Source organism: Pezoporus occidentalis, unplaced genomic scaffold (genome assembly GCF_034315485.1).
Source record: "Pezoporus occidentalis ecotype Australia unplaced genomic scaffold, CSIRO_AGI_Poc_V1 ctg91, whole genome shotgun sequence".
Taxonomy (NCBI): Eukaryota; Metazoa; Chordata; class Aves; order Psittaciformes; family Psittacidae; genus Pezoporus; species Pezoporus occidentalis.
The window spans coordinates 2,665,482-2,687,636 of NW_026916273.1; the positions used below are offsets into that span (position 1 = coordinate 2,665,482).

Genomic DNA, 22,155 nt, shown 5'->3' on the forward strand with positions numbered 1-22,155 from the left:
AAAGGCAGCATTACAACCGTCTAGGAGGGCTGCAGAGCTCTTCTGAGGGCACAAACAGCCTGACCCAGCCTGCTGCAGACATACTCCCTTCTCGACTGCTCCCAGCCCTTCTGAGAGGCTCTTGGGAATGTAACTCCGTTCCTGAGAACTGGATGTTCGTCCATGGCTAAGGTTTCTGGGAGGACCGTCCTCTAAACACGTCACAGACATTTCTACCAGGGGCTTAGAGATTCTGGCAGCTGATGGCATTGCAGGAAAGGTGAAATCAGTACCTCATCCTCCCTGGGGAAAAAAGTATCATCACTGCTTCTCAAAGGCTGTCAGAAATGGTGTTAAAAAGTGAACATCTCTTGCAGGCAAGGGGGTAACCGTACATCTAGGAACACACTGGTGAGGACACCTGCCTGGGAGCACAGGAATCAGCACCCTGCTGCCAGCCACCCTGTCCTTCATCTAGTGAAGGCAAGAGTGGTGTTCCAGTTCACCCACAGCAGTCTGTAGCTGGAGGCACAGGAATACGTTTGTAATGCAGGTTTCACTGAGGAAATGCTAAACTGATGTTTTAGAAAGGGTGACAGAAGTACTGACATTTCCCAGGTGTCCTCAGCGTAGGATGGGAGTGTGACTTAAAATACCATCGAGTAAATCTCTGACTCTAGTGATTTGCAGCAGTGCAGTAACTTGCTGCCTGCAGCAGCAGCACTGAACTACATTGCCTGGTCATGGCTCCTTCACCTAGAATGAAATAACTACCTTACAGCCAGAGAGGAGCCCAGGTCATAAAAGTGCCAAAGGACAGGCTCATTCTTTTTGCCTCATCTGAGTGACAGCAGCTGTCCTTCATGTCTCACTGGCTTTGAGCAATAGGGAATACTTGCAAAGTCACCTTGAGCTACTGCTGAGCTCCCCAAATTTGGCCACGTGCTTTCTGTTACACTGACAATTGATGTGTGCGGCAGAGAAAGGGCTGCGGATCCATTACAGCTTGGTGAGTCCATTTAAACTTAGTTTATTGCTTTTAATCTCTGCAATTAGGTATATGTAGATTATCACAAGTGACAGAATAGAGTTAGGGCCATGAATCCTAACTTATATGAAGTACCCTGAACTTTAGCCTTTATTTCTTAAAAATGCTTATGTTGGCAACCCTGGTTTGCAGTAGAATATTTTTATCATTTGGAGAAAAAACACCCAGGTTGTGAACCTCTATGTTGGATCTGAACCACAGCTAGGAACAGAGCAGCCTACAGCAACAAGGAGTGAGCCTACCTGCCTGGGAGTGTCCGTGAAATCCTTCAGTGAAGTTGGTATGTGAAATAAGGGCTACATCTGGAACACACAGCATGTGCTTGATTAAAAAATAACATCTGTACACATGGAGATGTGGCCAGCAAAGCACCTTCATACACTAGTGACCGTGGTATTTTGCATGGCTCTTTGTGCGCTCTGTAGAAGTGTTAAAATGTGGCTTGGATGCTGACTCATACAAAGATAAGTAATTATTTGCCACAAAGATCCTTTGTGTTAAATTGGCAGCATTGTCCTGAACAGTTTTCTACTGCAGCCATCTGCAAACAGTGCTCTCAACAATTAATTTCTAGCAATGGTATAAAATCAGCCAGCCTTGCTTATCGGTATCTTTAGCCATTTCTTTGGTTATCTAACCACATAATGACAGTATTAATAGTAGTAGTAATAGACATCATTAACAGTACACAAGTATCATTAGTACCATGAGATTATATAGTTCACAGTTTGGAAGCCAGCAGCAGGTGGAGATTTTCTTATGTTTGTGTTAATTCTTAGCACTTCTTTTCTCAATCTGCATATGCTACAGAATTGCTTTCAAAGCAGGCATGCAGGGGAGGTCAAGACACTTGGCAAGTCCCCATGGGAAGAGGACATTTTGACAATATTTAACTTTTTCTTTCCATCTCTCTTACTTCAGGATAAATTGGGACAATCCATGTAGTTCATGCTGAGGAGGGAAGGTCACTGGTACGGGTCGTGGAATGTTTCCTCCTCGGATGCACCTGGATGCAATCCTGTGTAACCTGCTCTCAGTACCCCTGTGTTGTACAGGGGGTTTGGACTAGATGATGTCCAAAAGTCCCATTCATTCCCAGCAGGTCTGTGAGACTCTGATCCTGTGGTCTGCCTTCTGAAGTATAGTGGGCTTGGCAGTGCCATTTGTGCTGCAGGAATACACAAGATTGAAAAGTTTCACTTACTGTACTAATAAAGTAGTATTTTATTGCTATGTTAATAACATATTTGATAAGTTGCTTTCAAGTACAGCATTGCATTTCCTCAGAAAAATATTTCTTCTCTTCCCCCTCCCTGTTTTAAGTAGCTGTCTGGATCTGTATAGAACACAGACATTAGTATGTTTGTAGATGATTGAGCTCACAAGACAAATAAATGGCCATGTACACTGATTTAAAAATATACCTCTAGATTTGAGGCTGGCATTATGTTTAGTGGTGAAGGGTCAAACACAACAAGTCTTATGAGGAGCAGCTGAGGGAAGTGGGGTTGTTTAGTCTGGAGAAAAGGAGGCTCAGGGGAAACCTTACTGCTCTCTACAACCACTTGAAAGGAGGATGTAGCAAGGTCCATCTCTTCTCCCAGTTACCAAGAGATAGGAAAAGAGAAAATGGCCTCAAGTTGTGCCAGGGGAGGTTTAGACTGGATATTAGGAAATATTTCTTCAGCAAAAGGGTTATCAGGCACTGGATCAGGCTGTCCAGGGAAGTGGTGCAGTCACCATTCCTGGAGGTATTTAACAGATGTGATGTTCGGGGACATGGTTTAGTGGTGGGCTTGGCAGGGCAGGGTTAGCAGTTGGACTTGATCTTAAAGGGATTTCTTCCAGTCTAATCAGTTCCATAATTCTAAATAAAAACAACTGTATGGTTAAGCTGTGCTGCGTAACTAAAACTCCATTTAATCGCTTACCTGCTTTTTGTGCTGCTTCTCTGCTCCATATTTTATAAGCTAATTCAGTTACTGGGGAAAAAAAAAAAAACAAACAAGGTGGGGTTAGTTGCCACAAATAAAAATATCTATTAAAAAAATCAAATAACTTCTAAATAATATTTCTGCAAACAAGCTTGTAGAAAAGATGCACCACTGTAGGCAGCAGAAATCTATTTGAGCACTGAGCTAGCCTGAGGAGAAATGCTGTTTACAGATTTAGTATCTCCTGCAGCATTTGGAATTGTGTGGGGATCCTTTCAGGCACTGGGTTTGCTCCGGCTCCTGCTCAGTTGGGGGGAACCCCTCCACAGTCCTTCCCTCGGGCAGGCTCACGCTTTTACTGAGTGCTGAAGCAAACCCAGTCTCTCCCTCAGGCTCAAGAGAAATGATTTCTCTGGTGAGTTCCCAGAGATTTCTGCCCACTTCAGATTTTGGGAAGTGCTTCTGAGGCTGCTTGCCTGCTGGCCTCACCCCTGGCTAGGAGAGGATAGGCATGCAACAAAACGCCACTCACATTTTTAGGTGAGAGATTTTCTCTGCAAGACTCAGCCCCTGGCCAGAGTCCTGAGGAATAACTAGTATTTTTTGAACACTTACGCTTTGCAGTTATCAGTGTCTGAAGCTTAACTGTAAAGAAACAAGACTGAATGTTAGTGCCTTGTAAAACACAAATCACATCTTACTAATAATGAAGTAAGAGGCTTCCCCTTTTGAGATGAGGGACAGCCTTCTAGACTCTGCTCTCCTTGACACTGATGCAGAGGAGCACAGGCCACACAGTCCTTAAATGAATAACTGCTGGAAAAATTTGCAGGGAACATTTTTGAAAGTAAAGAAAAGGATTTACCTGGTCCACCAAATTTGTTTGGCGAGTTTACCTAAGAAAGCTCAAGAAGAGTGTTTTACAAAGCAAGCAATGCCAATGCATTCAGATCTCATGGCTGGGGACAGACTAGATGGGGGTAGGAGTGGATAAATGAAAAGGAGCTGGCCTTATGCTAGTTAGGAGTGGACCTCTTCCTTGTTATCCCCAGAAACAAGTTTTTCTGTCCTCTTTGCCCTCCCCACTTCAATAGTCCCAAGATCCCATTGGAATCCTTGTCAGCCCCCTCAAGAGCACACACATGCCACCATTCTGTGCCCATCAGCCACCCATCGCTTGTTGCTTTCCGCTTGGGGTCAGATCACTCACCCTGCAGGGTTTGCAGCGCCGAGTCCAGGTTTCTCATGAAGTCCCAAGTTAAGCGTTGATAGCAGTTAATTGTGGCCTCATCCAGCTGCACCACCATCATGTACATCGTGCTGATGCTGAAATTCTTACTGACAATCCTAGGGCACAGTCAGTCATTTCACCAAGGAAAAACATTTAGCATTAAAAGTTAACAAACTCCTTTGTTAGAAAGGACTCTACAAAGAGAAGGGTGCTTTGGCAACATGAAGTATGAAGTAAGCAGCTCTCTGATAAGGTTAAGTGAGTTGCAATTGTTATATTTGTATATTTGGCAGTAACTTCTGCTTTCCAAACCTGAACAGGGATTTTCAAATGCTGGAAATGAGAAAGGGGGAGGCATTTTGCTAGTACTCTTGTGCCAACAGTGCTCTGACCTGCTGCAGGCAGGCTCTTACTGTTCTAGCACAACCGCTGTCGTGATAGAAGGAAAATGCCAAACATATTAAATGGTGTCCAGGCTTCTGGAAAATGACTTTGATCCCACAGGCTAGATTTTGACTTGTGGCACAGCTGTGAGTAATGGATTGTGCTGCTGCCAGCACAGCCCCTAGGTACATGGTGATTCAAAGTTATCCTTACAATCCGAGTTCAAACTCAGCTTTAATTTGTACAAGTTATAAAGATGACATCTTCAAATCCAGCTAGGTGTTTGAGCTAGCTCTTCATGCAGCTGGGTACTTCAGTGCTGCAGCAAAATCTCTTGTGGATCTGTAAGTTGGTGTGGTTTTGTACCACTGAATTGCAGCTTGACACCCAGGCATCAATTAGGAAGTGCTAAGTTAGAAATTAAATATATCACTTTCAAGGGCAGGGATAATAAATATGTCTTGCTATTAAGCTTGCCCAGGAGCAAAAGCAAAACTCAGTGGGGAATGAGCCAGTTACCTTTGCAGTGACGGCTATTTCCTGGGACTTAGGTGCAGGAGTGTCACCAACACACACCCAGGAGTGCTTCTGTGAACTGAACCCTATGGGCTTCATCTGTGATAAAAATGTTATTCTGGTAATACAAGCCAGTGGTTTTCACCAGAACCCAGCAGCCATGTAGCTGCCAAGGAAACTGAAATGGACCACTGGAACAGCAGGCAGATACCTCTCCATTCGCATTAATTGTGTGGACATGGTGCCCTCTGGCTCAGCTGGAGCAGGGAGCAGCTTTGCAGCGCACGGTGCCAGGACAGAGGGGCACAGGCAGTGGGGTTGATTCCAGTTATCAACACCATATTTTTGTAAAGAAGAAAGCAAGTGTTTTCAGGTGGAACATACCTGTCCTTGGCCTGTTTAAATTCCTGCAAATAGCATTGCCAAAAGAAAGGAAAAAAAATCGTTAGTATGATTTCCAGACAAGGCACCTGGCTGAGAAACAGGCATATTCATGAAGAAAAACAGAATACCACTGCTTACTTTGACAAAGAGGAACATATCTGGTTGCTCTCTCATCTTCTGCAAAGACTGAAGATGCTGCGCAGCCTCATCTCTCTTCTGTTCCATTTCCTGCTTCACTTTGGTAATATCTGCCAGTTGTTTTTTCTCATTAGATTGAATGTCACCCAGGATCGTCTTCTCTTTCTCAATTATCACTGTTCATCTCTTCAAACAGCTTTTGCAGCTGAGAAGTCACTGTTTTTGTATTGTTCTAAATGAGCAGATGAGAAAATGGTGCACTGGCTCAGAATGGTGCGCTAGCTCATTTCAGCTTTTTGTCTCTGTTAATTAATTAGGATTTTATCTGTCCTTTGCACTGGCTTTAGGAGGAAGTGGACAATAAGCATTTGCTTAGACTATCTGACTAAACAGAAGGTTATGAATATTAATCCTGATACAGTAACAAAATCAGATAAAATCCAGTTAGCAATGTGAGAACTGTATCGGCACACACCGGAAATTCCACTTGTAAACTCAAATTGGTTTTCTTTCATTCAGCAGGTAGAAAACTTTAAAGAAACCCCATAGTGATGTGCAGTCTGTGGTCTGCCACTCCTGGCCTGTGCAGCCGCAATAAATGGTGGGGTCTCCCAGATGGTTCTTCCTCTAGAGCTATGCTGGGAGGCTGTGAGAAAGGTTGGCAGTTTCTTATACCACTGTTTTCTCTATTTTGGACTATTTCTATGAATCTGCTTCTAGCAGTAGAGCTGCCATCACATACTGCTGGGAAATGGTGGAGGAAAAATGCTCTGAATTAGTGATGATCTGGGTACCAACCTTGAGGTGGTTCTCGCCTTTCTGAAGCTCTCCTAGGGCAGTAGCTAAAGCTGTTTTACGTTCCTGCAGCCTTGTCATGAGGTCTGAGAGTTCACCCTAGCAGAATGAAAGACATCATTTCTTGATGAAATTTGACTGACGTTTATTGCACCAAAACCCTTTTATGATGCCTTCTGAAGAGCTGCGTTCCCCATTTCCCTGATTTTTCTGGGAGTTCATTTGTTTGTTTGTTAAAGAAACCAAACACAAACCCAACAGGAAGATGCAGCTGTGATCTCAGCTTACCCTGCAGATGACTCCCCATAGACAGGGCAGTTTTGCTCCTTTACTTGCTCCAGGGATGAAGGAAATAGTTGCTGTTGTACACAGCCCACTTCTGTTTGGCAGCCCTGAACTACTTGTATGTAACTTGGGGAAGAAAGTTAGTTCAAAGTGCAAAGGATGCTTCCTGCTAATCCCTGAAGAGGCTGGGACCTGTCCTGAGGTCCAGAGCGAGCCAGGCGTTTCATGGCCATGCGCTTGGGTGCCTGCAGGGTGTTTTGCTTGGGCTCTGTATTGAGCCCCGACATTTCAAACGCAAGGCAGTGAGTGAGCGTAGCAAATGCGTTTCACCCCTCAGTCTCAGCTGATTCTGGGGCATTTCATAGATGCAGCTGGACTCAAAGGCAAGGACATCGAGCCCCCACATCTCCATGGGGACACTTGCTCTGCAAAATAAGGGCAGAGGGAGGAGGGAGATGGAGGGAAGCGACTTGAGTGGGAAGGCCTGTTTCCCAACCCAAAGTTGGGAAGGGGGCTCTGTGGAAGAAGAGACTTCGTAATCCCTACAGGAATACGTTTCAGTCCCAGCCAGGAATGCCATGTGAGTGGCAGTCTGTAGCCGCATGGACAGCACACCATGGGCACTCACCAGGGCAGTGCTGGACAGCAAAGCCCTGCCTCTTGCTCGCTGTCCCATGTCACCACACACTGCAAGATTTGGTCAGCCCCAAATACCCATCTCTGCTCTACTGCCTCAGCTGAGCTTGTCAGGCTGCTTTGGCAACACAAGGGAGGAAATGAAAAGCAAATTCCTGCCCTCGCACCCCGTCCCCCTTCCAGAGCAAGAAAGCCTTGTTGCCCTTCCTGTCACTTCCCCTCTTCTTCCTCCAGGTCAGGAGTTTGGAGCAGTCCCCGCAGGGACCATGGGGAGAAGAGATCCCCTTACCAGCCTCTTGTCATAGGTCTCCTTCAGGGTGATGATGCTGTGGCCCCTGTGGCACGCCACGATGGAGCAGAGCATGCAGATGTACTGCCCCTCGTCCTGGCAGTACAACTCCAGGCACCTCCTCTCCGCCACAGCAGCGCCTGCGCCCACCTCCACCAGGATGTGGTCCTTCTGGGAAGCCTTGGTGTTGTGTTTGTTCACATGGACCTGGCACAAGGACGCATCGCAGGCCAGGCAGGTCTGCACCGCCGGCTTTGGCGGATCCAGGCAGAAGTCACAGGGAACCTCTTCCTTCTTCTCCCCTGCAGAGCTCAAGCCCTGTTGCCCTTCGGAAGTAGCCGTAAACGCCTCTACGATGCTGCACAGCTGGAAATTCTTCTGCAGCTCCGGGATGGGCCCAGCTGGTGCCTGCATATGGGGCAGGAGTAAGGGGCCTTGGATTGCTGCTGGCCATCAAGCACCTGGTTGATGCAGTGTTTGCAGGAGCTGTGACCGCAGCGCAGCAGCGCTGGGTTCCTGTACAGACACTGGCAGAGGGGGCAGCTGAGCTCGTCCTCCATGCAGGCACCCCTTCCGGCTTCTTCCCGAGGTCTTGCAAGGCAGCGGACATGACGCCTTGGCGGGTCTGCGAGAAACGAAACTACGCGGGGGTGCTCGGCACCGTGCCCGGTCGGAGGCTCAGCCCTGAGGCTGCGAGTGCTTCCCCTTTGCCCTCATCTTCTCCTCCATCCCAGGTTCCACCCCCAAACCGCTCCCGTAAGCAGTGGCAGCCGCTGCCCTCACCCTCGGGGCACCGCTCCATGTGCGAGCCCGCAGCGGGCTGGCAGGGGCCGGCGCGGGATGGGGCTGCTCTGCAACGCTCGGCTCTCCCGGGGAGATCCGGCTCCTGGCAGGGCCAGCGAGGTAGTAAGCTCTGGGTGAGAAGAGCGTGAGTGAGCCAGGGGTTCCCTCTGCTCTGGTTCTGCTCCACAACGGTTACAGGTGCTGCCCTAAAGGTAAAGCAGGGAGAACTCAGGGGACAGGTGTTGGTGCCGGTCTTGTACCTGCAGCCACAGGGAAATGGGCGCTGGTAAAGGCACTGTAGGATAGGAATGTCCCCGCACCATGTCGCAAGCCTTGCTTACCTTCTGCACACGTACCACCCGAGACCAGGCAGAGCAGCAGCCACTGCAGGTGCCTTTGAGAGACCCGACTCTGCCTGCATGGTTTTCCCTATCATTTTGGTGTATAAAATACGAAAGATAAAGCACAGCCGCTTTCTTCTAAGCCTGAACAAGGATTTCTTTTGTCGCATAAAACTGTAGTGTCCCATGAGGTCATTCACTGCCTCTGCTAGGTTGAAGAGCTCCTGCCTGGACCTCTTAATGCAAATACCTTGGCTTGTTCTGAAGACAGTAGAACCACAGGGAACAAGCAGGAATAGCATCTCTTCCTCCCCAAGGTGTTCAGACAGTCATAAGAACAAACTAATCCGGGCCCCGTGTGGCACAGAATAAAAGCACAAGAGTTTTCTGCTTTATTGTTCCTTTTGCTGTGAGATTTTTGCACAGGTGAAAAGAAAACCCAAAATTCATGCAAAAAAGTTGGTAAATGATCTATCAGAGTCCTCACAGGGGATGTTAGCAGTGGAGAGAAAGGAAACGGGATGTCTTACCACCTAGTCTCTACTCGCCTCCCAGCCCAGATTTGCTTCTGCACGGGATGGCTTCAGTTGTACATTAAAGATCAGCATTGCTGCTGCTTTGTTCTGTAGCAGTTCAACTTCTTTATGAACTGAACTGCTGTTCAGTAAAAACCAGATGTAATAGCATGCAGCCAACACAGAATTTGGTACAGCTGAGCAAAAAAGCACAACTTAACAGCATTTCCATTGTGACTAACAGAAGACAGGAGTTCTTGCGGTAAGCAGCTGTGTGCTGTGATACACCCCACAGAGGCCTTGCCCTCACAGAGATAAAGCCATCACAGCAGCCCCAATTCCAGTTTCTAATATGCCAGCTTAGCATAGCTTCCATGCAGCAGCAGTCCTGATAGATCGCCTGGAAATACAAAACAGCACCTTGTCCCCACATCACTACAGGAGCTTCAGAGAGCCTTCAAATATCTTGAAGATGGCATGGACAGGGTAGCTGAAAGGGATGCTTACTGCCTCTAAAAGATGGAGACTGTCAGTAGGATCTCCATCCTTGACAGACACGTTATAAAATGACAGCCTGTTTCTTCCACAGTCTACCTCTACCCTGATCACTTTGAGGGCTGTAGGAAAGTGCTTTCCCGTGATCAGTGTTTTATCTAGGAACAGAGAGAGGTAATGAGAAGACGCTTCCAGATAGCACTGAAACCTGGGACAAGCAATTCCAAGCATCCAGCGTCTCATGTTGCTAGTGTCTACCTCCCAGAAGTGACAGCCTTCTGAGAAGCTCTCATTGCTCTTGAATTGGGGGATAGGGGCTGTTAATGCATCCACATTGGGAACTGTGGGTAGGTGCCATGGGGACACATGGAATGCCTTGCTCCCAAAAGCAAATCTGCCTTCTTGACACACTGAAGTTGTCAGGTGTTCATGAACTGTAGAAAGAAAGAAAACCAACACACAGATACCACACATCCCCCAGTTGCTGAAGGCTGGATTTCCCAATCCAAGTCAACACAAGTTATCCTATCCAAGTCATTCAAGTCCAACCCACCCAAGTCACTAAAAGCATGTTAACTGAAAGCGCTTCTGTACCTCTCTTAGCTGCTCCCACGTAATTCTAAAAGGGGGTGATCCCACATTTCAAGAAACACTGCTCTTTCACAATTTTAAAATGTCTTCTTGCTTTGTGTTTCCAATGACAGCAGCTCTGAGATTCTCATTTTCCATCAGTGCCCTGCAGATGCAGAGCTTCATTAGGCATTTCTAAAAACTTCCCAGATTAACTTCCACAGACGAGAAACATGTGAGCAGTGGCACAGCCATTTTATACATGCTTATTTGCTTAGGATCATTTGAAGGTGTTTTCTAGAACTCTTAAAACTTCCTAGCATGGCCAGGCACAAGGAGGTAATTCTGCAGTCGGGAATTTGCAGAATGTGTTTATTCAGACCTTCCCTTGCACTCAATGCGTTTCGATTCTGTGGTGTTCTCTGCTGTGGAAGTTACTCCTTCAGGAAACAAATAGCAGCGGTGACTTGGACAACTAACCTGGACTGCTCAGATGGCATGGACAATGAGGAAAACCTGGCTCTGGGGCTTTCTAGCTAGAATAGGTCTGGACTGTGCTTACAGGGATGGTAAAGACCGAGCCTGGGAGTGGCCATGAGCATGGTGCTCTGTTTAGCATACCCAAGGCTGTACGGGTGGCAGCCAATTAGGTGTGCACATCACACATGCTCTGGGCAGAGCCTTCCCACCCCAGCTGTCTCTTGGTCTTGACCCTAGGCTCACTGTCAGGCAGGGCTCAAGCACCCTCCATGCAGCAATAACAAGGGAAACCTTTTTTTTGTCTAATTAAATAGGACAGGCTTCCCGCTGTGCACAGCACCAGCACTGTACGTTGGTCTTACAAAGAGTAGATTTACACACAAAGAGGGGATTATTTTGTCATAAGACAAACTCCACCTGCCACTGCTGTGATGAGTTCTCAAATTTCCCCGTGCTTTGAATTGAAGTGGTGCTACAGACAGAAAAGCTATTGCTATTCTTCTCCCTAAATCTTCCCATACACGTCCTAGGACATCCATACCTCTTTACCTAGAACCCATTTTAGCAGGGTATGTTCAAGGAATGTTCAAAGCACTGAAGCCTGGGACAAGCATCCTTTTATGTACACATACGTGAAAATAATCATGCAGTCATATCACAGAATACTATAGAACAGTTTGGCTTGGAAGGGACCTTAAAGATCATCTAGTAAGTGTTAGCAATCAGCTCTTCTAGATCTATTTTTGAGTACCTGGTGGTTTACTACAGTCTTTTCCTGAATATGCTTTGTTAGCTTCTCCATGTTCTCATTACAGAGTGAAATGAGCACTTACCAGGAGGTGATTTAAATAAGGACTGCATGTCTGAGAGGAATTGCTGGAAAAGCCTTAGAGTACCATCTGTTGTTAATTTATCCAAAATAATGGGTGGCCTTGGTTTTAAATCAGCATCCTTAGAAACTGGTTCGTGTTCCCTAAAACATACAGAATGACATCAGAAGAGCAGCAGAAGGCATCAGAAAACCATCCCCAAGCCCATCCCTGAGTGAACAACTACATCCCCCACTCCACACCAAACCTTGATGGGACACACAGAAAGCACCTTCCACCCTCCCCTCTCTCTGCAGCTTTACCAGGGACTCCCTCTCTGACTGGTCTTCTCCCAGAACTCCAGATCTCTTCAGCATCAGCAGGCTGAAGTATGGACAGTATCTGTCCATGGAGGACCTTGTCTCAGCTGTCTCAGCCCAGCTTTGCCAGGACAGACTCTAGCATCCCGTTTGCGGTTGCAGTCCTCTGTCCTCGGAGTAGGAGCTAATGAGGTGGCACAGCTAATGATGCTGGGACAGCTAATGATGCTGATGAGATCAGATGATCAGATCTCATCAGCAGATGAGATGTGCTGCATTTCCACAGCCCTAGGTGAGCTGCTAAACCCAAAATGCAGGGCTGGGGGAGCCTGTGTGCATGCTGTGGTGGAGGAGCAGGGCAGACCATGGGAGAACAGCTCAGGAGAAAAGCCATGAACTCTGTAAACTCTTGACTGTGCTGCATGTTTGGCTCCTGCCACATTTGCTTCTTACAAGCAGAAGGCAATGCGAGCTGGAGGATGACTCAGGATAACTAAGCTCATCTGTCCTTTGCATGCCCATACAGGGACCTAAACATTCAGGAATTGCCCTCAGAATGGGACTTGAGAATAGGTGCAGAGGGCACAGAAAAATAAGATGTGCTGTATATGAAAAGTCACACACGGCCTCTGGGGCTTCTTCAGGCTCAGTTTGCCACCAGCATGCCAAAGAGTGAGCCCAGGACATGCAGGCTAGGCTATCAGTCACCCAAAGCAACGTGTAGTGCGATAGTAGACCACCTTGGGAAGAGCTTACCTGGTCTGAATTGCTGAAAAAGCCTGTAAAAGACAGTTTGAAAGCAGAATTAGCATAGCACAGGCAAAGGGTAGCCCAAGAGCTGAGTGTCTCTGGCAAGGGAGATGCTGTTAGGTACCTTGATGAAAAGGAGGAGGTCTTTCTGATCTCTCAGAGCCTCCAGCTCCTGTACATCACGGCTGGCTGCATCCTTCCCCTCTTTGTGTTTTTGCATCTCCTTCTGAATCCAAGAAAGCTGTTGCTCCTCGTTGTGACTGAGAGCTTTCAGGACTTCTTCTTTTCTGTTTTCTAGCTGCAGACTCATCTCTTTGAAGAGGCTCTCCAGCCGACCCCTCCGCAGGCCCTCCTCAGTCTGTTAAGAAAACACTTTCAAAGCTGTTAGGAACCGAATCTTACATTTAAACCCAATCACTCTCACTCAGAAAAGAGCCTGGTCTCTTCTGGGCTCAGAGAAGTAAATACTAACTTAGTGTCTGTCCACGTGACAACAAACCAAGATGTCCCATTGACAGCAGAAGGGCTAAGTGACACAAGTACCCCAGCATCTGGCAACCTGACCAGAAAAAGATGAAAAAGTAGTGAAGCTTGCATGATGCTTGCTGAAGACTTTCCACTGTATTCCCATATTCTGCATTAGTTGTCTTTGGTCCCTTTAAGGATGGGTGAGGAAGTACAAGTACCAAGTGCCAAGTACAGTTCTGTCTTCAGACCTTTGCCCAGTGCCAGGACTTCAAGTCCTATCATTTTTACTGGTGGAGGAAGACAAGTGCCAATTCTGCCTCAGCAGAATGAGCTAGGATTTGGAGACCTGTGTTAAATTCACTGCTCTTCCAGAGCTTTTACATAGGTATTGGCATGCTGGGAGTGAAAACCAGACATTCTGGGGCAATCTTTTAACATCATTCCTATCAACATCTTAGAACCACAGGCTAACCTAAAGGGATTTCTTGTTGTAAAGAGGAATAAAACCACAGTAGCATGGTGTGTGATACCACCACCTACCAATCAGGAAGCATGGACTTAATAGCAATTTTCAAGCTCACATGCCCTTTGGAAACAAAGAATGTACTTCCCAGTAAAGGGAAGTAAGAAAGTTGTTCATCATCCTCCCTAAAAAAACAAAACCTAGAAAATAACTGAGAAACCACCAGGAACTAAAACCACTTTGGAATGCGCGATCTGGGGAAGGGCAAAAGAAAACCTTATCTTATCAGCTACCAGCACACAACCATCCCCAGAGTGGTGGTTGGACTTGGAACAAACCTTTACTTCCTCCTCTTGTTTCAGCAGGTTTTCTATGCTGTGATTCAGCGCAGCTTCGTGGGTTTTCACTGCTTCCAGGGTTTCAGTAAAAAAACCCTGTAAAAATAACCAGTGGGAGGTATCAGGATAGGATGGACACAAGTGCACGAGACCAGCAGCTTTAGGGACATAGGATTGCTTCCTCTCAGGTCAAATGAATCATAAAGGTTTACTGGAAGATTGTAGCCCTGGACAAATACTGCAATCACAAGCACAGGAAAGACATTTTGAAACTGAAAATACCTTCGGCTTGGAACTGCACCCAGGACTAGGAGCACAGTCACGTGCACCCGGTCCCACTGGTTTGGCTTCTCAGGGTGGGAAGAAAGTTTCCATAACATTTTGTTTTATATCCCTGCATTCCCAGAGGGAATCTAGGGCAAAACTGGGAATAAAAGCCCAGTATCCCAAGCTGGAGATTTAGCCCCAACCCAAGTCTGCAGATCTGAACCTCAGGAAACGTTTCATCTCTGTGCTGCAGGCAGCTCCCTGTGCCCCAGGTCCCTGTGGTTTTCCTAGTGCAATCTGTGCTCTAAGGGCTGTCCTGGCAGCCTGTTACCTGTGCTTTGCCAAAAGCCTCCTCCAGAGTGGTGATCTCGTGGTCCTTGTGGGAGCTGATGATGCAGCACAGCATGCAGATGCAGACGGAGTCTGTCACACAGTAGCACTCCAGCAGCCTGCCATGCTGGGGGCATCTCCTCTCAGCCAAAACCTGAGCTTCACAGGGTTCTATCAGGACGTGCTCTTTCAGAGGGCTCTTTGTGTTGTGCTTGCTCAGGTGGGCTTGGCAGAAGGAGGCCTCGCAGTTCATGCAGGTCTTCACGGCTGGCTGGGGCTCCTGAAGGCAGAAGTCACACAGGATCACCCCATCTTGCTGTCCCAAGCTTTCCCCCTTCTCTTCACATTGCACTTCAGGCCTTTCCTCCTCTGGGTCTGCCTGGGTATGGCACAGTGGGCAACGGTCCTGCGGGCGTTCCTCCTGGGTGCAATCCCTGCAGATCCTGTGACCACAACTCAGCATCACCAGCTCAAGGTAAGTGTCCAGGCAGATGGCACAGGTTAGGTCCATCTCCAGCCTGGTCACGGCATCACCATGTAGCCCGAGCTGCGGTGGAGTGCCAGCAGTCACTGATGAGAAGTGAAACAGAAACCAGTAGTGGAAGCACCATTGGCTGCAAGCAGGGAGCTGCTGCCTCCTCCCCTTGGCAAGGAAAAGTCATCCCTCCACCCAGCTGTCTGCCACGTTGGAGAAGCCATGGGCACGCAGGATGAACCCAGGATCAGGGTGGTGGGGTTTTGGAGGAGCAGGGTTAGTGCTAGAAAAGGTGGTATGGAAAGAATGGTGCTTTCTTACCTGCAGGAAACTGCTGAGAAACACAAGAGATCCAAGTCTGAGTTTGAAAAGGTACTTGGCAGAGACAGCATAGGAAAGATTAAACAGCACCCAGGCAAGGACTGAGGAGAAGGAAAGAGGGAACACCGATTACATGCCCCTGAACCAATAGCACCTGGGGAAGGCACTCCACCAGTATTTAAAGGCACACAGCAAGCAGGAGGCAGGAGCTGCAGGTGTGTTAGTGAGGGAGCTGAAAAGCTGGGGAGGAAATGGGAAGGAAAGTTGGGATCAGTCCTTTGGGACTCTGGGCAGCTACAGTGGTAGCGCAGAGAAGTGGGTCTAGAGGTGGCAGGGAGTGGATAAATGAAACCTGCCCTATTCCTCCCTGCAAAGGCACCTGGATGGACCTGGGCAACAAGCTGGGACTGATGGAGAGGATGGGCAAATGTGTATGTTACTCTAAGCATGGCCCCCAGAGCCCCAGCACAGACCTTGCATTGCCCAGAAGCTGTCTGTACTGGGAGGAGGGAGCAGCAGAGCAGTGTTGGATGCCACTGCTCAGAGCGCAGGTGGGAGCTGAAAACTCCAAAGGGCAGCCCAGGACAGCTTGCCAGGCACTGAAATCGGTCCCAAGCAATGGGCACTTCACATGGGTCAGGAGCACGAGCCTGGCCTGGCATTCCCAGGCGTTGCCTTGCTGTGTCCCTGCCTCTCTGTGGGACCCTTTGGGGGTAGGGGTGTCCCACCAAGCCAGTGCAGCCCAGGGCAGATGCTGCCTCAGCAAGGCAGATGTGGGCACTGCCCCTGCACCACCACTATGCCCACATTGCATGTGCTGCCCATGCTGCCAACCAGCCAAGGTCAGCAACAGAAGCTGCCCCTGTTCACAACAGCCCATTACTGACTTATTTTCCCGTCCCACAAGGCACACAGTGCCTAGCTCAGTAGGTAGCACTGCCTCCCTTCCCTCCAGGAGCCGATGAGCAGCAACATAAACTGCTGCAAAAGCAAGAACCCATCTGTGTGAAAAGATGTTTTATCACAAAGTTACACCAAAATGAAAACTGTCACATTGGTTTTCTTTCCAACCGGCTGGATGTAATTGCAGGGACTAACAGAGCTGCTGAAATGATGCTGTGATTCACCAACAGCTCCCTCAGATTTCTAGGTCTGCTTTCAGGATAATACTCAATGTCTTGTATTTTCCAGGAAGCTGCCTGAAAACGCAGCGCAGGTCAGGCTGGGAGGAAAAACCCCAGCTGTGGGTCTGTTCCTCTCTGCAGACCCTTCACTTGTGTGCCCCTGCTCCATCCCAGTGCCCTGCCAGCCAGGAACCCTGCTCTTGTGCACCCACACCAGGCACCCCGAGAGCAGCTGCCTGCCCACGAGTCCTTGTATGTGCCAGAGACAGACCGGTCTATGGCAGCTGCCTCAGTCAGTGCAAATCTGCAGGACAAACCAGCTCAGCACCTTGCAGACCTCCTCCTGTCAGGTCCTCCTGCCCAGCAGCATCATCCGAATAAATTCAGTGTACCATTTCCAAGCTGGGCAATGGCTAGTGCTGGGCTCCCGGGCGCTGGGTGCTGCAGGAGAGCTGCCCTGGCATTCCATCCATCCCTTCCACAGCCTGGGCTCCCATGATGCCCAGGACACCAGGACACCCTGTGCTGGTTCAGCCACCTCGGCTGTGTCTCTGGGAGCACAGGCTGGCTCCTGTGGGACTGCGCTCCTGGCACTGGGGAACTGCATGGTTCCTGCATCACCATCTGGAGTTTTTTCCACACTTCTCCTTGCAATCCAGCTCTCTTACTCCCACTGAAGCAAATTTGAGGTGCGTGCCCCATTTCATTTTTACCCTCCCTGGTCAGGGAGGCTTCTTCTGCAATGGGTCCTGCAGCAGTGGCACCGCTCCCAAAGTCCACAGGACAGCCCACGTTTTTCCTGCAGGAGTTAAACTGCAAGAAGCCACACTTAAAACAGCAATATCCAGGGATATTCCTGCATCTCTGGCAGTAGGGCACTGTTGGTGCAAGTGAGTTGGGGGCTTCGCCCCCCCCGCTGGGCCCCAGTTTGTCCCAACTGTCCCACTGCCAGCCAGGCCAACACAGGGGAGCACCTTTAGCAAAGCAAAAAGCACCTCCTCCCAGAGCAGGCTTGAGCTAAAGTATTAGAAGCACAGACTCGTTCCTTTTGGTTTTTGTTTCCACTTTGTAGTATATATGTTATCGTTTATTTATAGGCAGATCACTTCACTATTTACAGTACATGAGCGTAGAGATTCTACAGTCTTTTTGATGTAAACAAGTAACTCCACGGCTGGGGAGTCTGGAAAAAGAAGCCAGTTCTGAAGTATTTACACAATTTAAAATAGAACTTTTATACCCACCGGAGAGATAGAGATAATACATTGAGCGATTTGGTTAAATTATCTATGAAACTATAGAATCTGACAATGTAAAAATACAAGAAAACGTTCTCTTGTCTTAGAAGGTAGACAGTTAAATCACACTAGAAATAAATCTCTTCGTTTAAAAATAATAACAATAATAATAAAGGAAAGGCATAGGAATCCATGCCGCCTTTTAAGGTTAAAGTATATTACATAAATAAGGACACAACAGAACGGAACTGGGGAAAAAATGCAGTGAAATATAAAAAAATGCTACCAATTAAAAAAAAAAAGACTAAAAACTTGATTCTTAATCACAGAGGGATCAATTCCGCTGCTTCTACTTACTCTGCAAGGAGAAAACTGCAGAGTTAAGTAGCACTTACTCGGCATGAGAAATGGAAGCAGAATTGGCCCCTGTAAGTATGAGCAGTGTCCTTTTACTTAAAAAAAAAAAAAAAGGAAGAAAAAGACAGAATTTATCGGGTTTTAATATAAATAACAAAGCAGATGTGCCCCTTTTTAGGTGAAATTCTTACACCTTTCTCAAGAAATGCATCAATTTAATCTTTCTCTCTCTTTCTCACATGCATACACACACTCCCTCCCCAGCTCAGTATTTACTGCAGCGTGGCCCTCGGCTCAGTGCTGTGGGCACTGGGGCCAGGCTGCTGCCTCCCCTCCTGACCCCAGGGTGGGCGAGGGAAGAGGAATGAAACCCAAAGGCTGCATTTGGCTTTATATTGCTTGAGATTGTCAGGGATGGACTACAACACTTGGAACAGAAAAGGTGGCAAGGCTCAGCTGATGTACAAGGATGTATCTCAGTATTCAGCATGCCTCCAAGAAACAAAAATCAACCCAAAACAAAAGAAAAAGGAGAAAAACAGTGCTGGTCTGCAATTGCAATGCTCCTTTGCACGGACCAGTGCTGGAATCACTCAAGACTGTAACATGGTGACTGAGCAGCCGCTTCATTGAAGATGACATGCAGTCCAGTCAGCTGCGCTGAGTAGGGGTAGGGAGAAACCTCTTCTTTGGGGCAGCATGGAACCTAACACCCAGGATTGTCCTCTGCATTCAGCCCAGACACTCAGAAATGTTTGCTCCTTCCCACAGAGCCCCAGGGACCCGCTGGAGTCCAGTCAGGAACCCAGTATCCCACCCTGAACCACGAGCTTCCCTGGGACAAATCTGTGCAAAAAAGGCAAAGGGGCATTTTATCACGAAGACTTCACATTCAGCATTTCCCCACAGTACCTGTAGGAAACTAATGGGGGACATTCTATAGTCATATATGTTTAAAAAAATAAATCTCCTCACTTATTGCCTACCATAATACACCCTTTGGCTCCCAGTTCCTCTCTGAAGTATCACTCCTACCAGCCCCGCAGCCCCAGCCCTCACAGGCAGCTGGGGCCAGGGTTCCCTTTTTGGGGTGCCAAGCTCTGAGCTACAGCCACAGCAGGGCACCCGCTGTGATGCCACAGGCTGGGCGGGATGTAAAGCTTGTCTGCAGGAGGGTGATCCTGCTCCCTGTTGCCATCGGCAAAGCACTGGCTGCCTCTCCCTGCTCTGCTCCTGCCCGGCTTCCCTGTCAGCATCCGGAAGAGTCACGGGCTGCTCAGGGAGTGAGCTCTCACCTGCACCTTGTGCCCGAGCACTCCTTCCTGCCTCTCTGCAGACGTTGAGCGCTGTGAGCTAAAGACACCTTTATATTAAAAAAGATAAAAGAAAATCAACTAAAGTGGGAACTTTTCACCACAAACCCTGTGTGAGGGATTCTAAACCCAGCAGAGCTGTGCTTCTTGAGCTGAACACCCTCTATTCCTACACCTTGAGGGAAGCCCCTGGAGCAGGCAGCGATGGGCCACAGTGCCCCTGCACCTTGCACACCTCTGAGCATAGTGCATAAGTCCTGGAGAAATTTCGTGGGCGGGAGGGAAAAGAAGCCATCCCAATTTAATGGGGAAAGAAAACAACAAAAAACCCAACAAATAAAACCTCCCCCAAAACCCAACCCCACTTATAGGCTTCAGGCACCACAAAGACCACGTATTGCATCTCTTCTTACCCTATGGGTGCAGTGCTGATGAGCTCTGTGCAGGATGAGCCCTCCCCTTCCCAAGCACCAACCTTGGTATTCAGAAGCCAGGCACAGCAGGGGCTGGGGGCTGACCCGGGGTGTCCAGCCACAGGAAAACTTTGGAATTTGATACCTGGGTACACCAAAACCAGTGCTTGGGAAGTGACTGAGTGATCCCCCAGGAGAGGGCTTCCTCAGGCATTGCACTGACCCTTACCCTCTGCCACCTTGATGCATCCCCAGCAGGGCCCGGCTGAGTGGTAGATGGAAGAATTCCACTTTGCTTCTTTTTTTTGTTTGCTTTTTTTTTGGATTGATTGTTTTCTGAAAAACAGCACAGCACAGGACAGTACTACCCACCCTAAATGTGTCGCTATATACATTCTACATAAGCTCTATAGCAATCACATGTAAACATCATCATTGTGAGGAAATACTAGGACAGAAAAAGGCAAAGCTACAATGAGGCAATTGCCAATAGCAGATGCTCAGTCTTGGCCAGAGCTTCTCATGTTTGCTAAGGTGGGATGAGGAACCGGGAGAGCTTGTGGCAGGAGAGACACCAAACCTTGCTGCTGAGACTGAAATGGCACAAGGGCTGTTCCCTGGCAGTGATGGTCACCGGCGGCAGGTTGGGGACCTACAGTTCAAACCCGCAGTGGCCCATGGGCCCTTGCACTGCCGGGCTGGTTGTCAGAACCTTGGCTTCCCGAAAGCGGGGAGGAATAGCCAGGTAACTGTGCTGGTATCGGCGCTGCCGGCGCTCCTGATCCCACCAGCTCCACGGACGGCCCTGGAGCCCAGGGCCTCCTCGGCAGGGCTCAGGCTCTTAGCATCACATCTTGTGCAATTTCAGAGGCTTTGGTCATAACTCCCTGCAAGACGAAATAGTTCCCACACCAGGGAAATGAGAATAAACCTCTAAGTCATGGGGAAGGGAGATCCCAGGAGACTCTAATCTATTGACAGAGTTAAGGCTATAATATTCTATCTACATAGGATGGCTGAATCCCTAGTGGTCTCTGGGTCTGAAAAATAAATGGAAATGATGGAGATGGCTTGAGGAGCAGCCAGGTTCCCACTCCTTCCAGAAAAGTGCCTCTGGCCGGTTTGCGGTGGGGTTTGCTCCAGCCACTGGCGGGCTCTTTCCATCTCCCACCTCACCTGGAGATGGAGGACAGGTTTGCAAGCAAATTTCAGGGGGGCTGCTGCTTGAGCATGCCTTCAATGCAGTGCTGCTGGGCAGCTCCGAGGGTGCCTGGCCAGGGGCAGAGCAGGCAAGTGTGCCACAGGCACTGGGTGCCAACTGGGTGCTGGGGAAGTGTATGGCTTATCAGGTACCGAGCAGAGGACAGATAGGGCAGTGGAGCAGGCATTCAGTGTGGCTGCCATGCCCCCTACCTGCCCCTCTGGATTTTGGGGGCCATCACAAATGGGTCTTCTTGCCCCACTTGCTTTGCAGGGGTAGAAGCAAGCGGGAAGCAAGCCACTCAGCCTGTCTCATCTCCCAGTGCCCAAGGGGCCAGAGAGAAGCCAGCTCCCTTGCACGGACCCGGAGGTGCCCATCTCCCAGGCTGTGCCCACAGGATCAAGCCTGGCCAGCTCAGGCCCCTGGCCCATCTCTCGTGGCTCCAAAGGCAGCAGGGGGCTGGAGCAGCACTGGCTGCCAGGCATAGGTCCCACAGCCTGCCATGTAGTGCATCCTTCTACCACCCCTCTCCTTCAAGCCTGCAAAGCTGACTGACCCTATGGCGAGAATGGCATGGGGCTGCTGTGCCCCACTGCCCACCTGTTCCAGCACACACCAGGACCAAGCTCAGCATCCGGGCGCTGCAACCCAGCTGGGCCGGGGCTGGGGGTCTCAGACCATGCAAGCAAAGAATAATGGCTTTGACAGCAAAGAGGGTGACTGCGACACAATGACCGAGCACCCTGGTTTGCCAGCAGGGCAGGCAGGTGCCTCCATGCTCCGTGACTCTGCTTTGACCCCCCATTTGCTGAGTGGCAAGTGCCTCATTACAGTGCATAGTTAAAAATCAAGGAAGCGGTACAATAAATCTGAATTACAGTACATCTGAGCCATAAATACATTTTTTTAAGTATATACTTTTCTTTTTTTCTCTTCTATTAAAAATTAGTTTATAATCCTGATTCTATTCACAATTAACAATTTCATCATCACACACTACGGACAAAAAAATGTTATGGTGAACACAGCTGCAACTCCACGGCGGGAGCACGGGGGAGACTGGGATGGGGGAGAGGGGCCGGGGGGCTCCTAGGCTCACCCTAAAACAACCAGTCAGCAGCGGAGGGACTAACGTGTGGCAGTGAGACATCAACACCATGGGGAC

At 48.7% G+C, this 22,155-nt stretch overlaps 2 protein-coding genes across 2 annotated transcripts; both read right to left on the reverse strand.

The window, feature by feature from the left end:
* Positions 1-1,003: 1,003 nt before the first annotated feature.
* LOC134156920 (E3 ubiquitin/ISG15 ligase TRIM25-like) lies at positions 1,004-8,254 on the reverse strand. The gene is given in 9 exon segments (XM_062605348.1): positions 1,004-2,195; positions 3,827-3,857; positions 4,172-4,308; positions 5,477-5,499; positions 5,615-5,795; positions 5,797-5,846; positions 6,413-6,508; positions 7,620-8,026; positions 8,029-8,254. Coding segments are annotated over 9 exon segments (1,155 nt in total). The 5' UTR covers positions 8,180-8,254; the 3' UTR covers positions 1,004-2,116.
* An 858-nt stretch (positions 8,255-9,112) lies between these two features.
* Positions 9,113-15,455, reverse strand: LOC134156922 (tripartite motif-containing protein 29-like). Its single transcript, XM_062605349.1, has 7 exons — positions 15,345-15,455; positions 14,550-15,118; positions 13,952-14,047; positions 12,807-13,040; positions 12,689-12,711; positions 11,637-11,776; positions 9,113-10,763 (listed from the first exon to the last, which is right to left on the reverse strand). The coding sequence occupies exons 2-7, from the start codon at positions 15,057-15,059 to the stop codon at positions 10,696-10,698; spliced, it is 1,071 nt and encodes a 356-aa protein (XP_062461333.1). The 5' UTR covers positions 15,060-15,118; positions 15,345-15,455; the 3' UTR covers positions 9,113-10,695.
* Between the last annotated feature and the right edge of the window lie 6,700 nt (positions 15,456-22,155).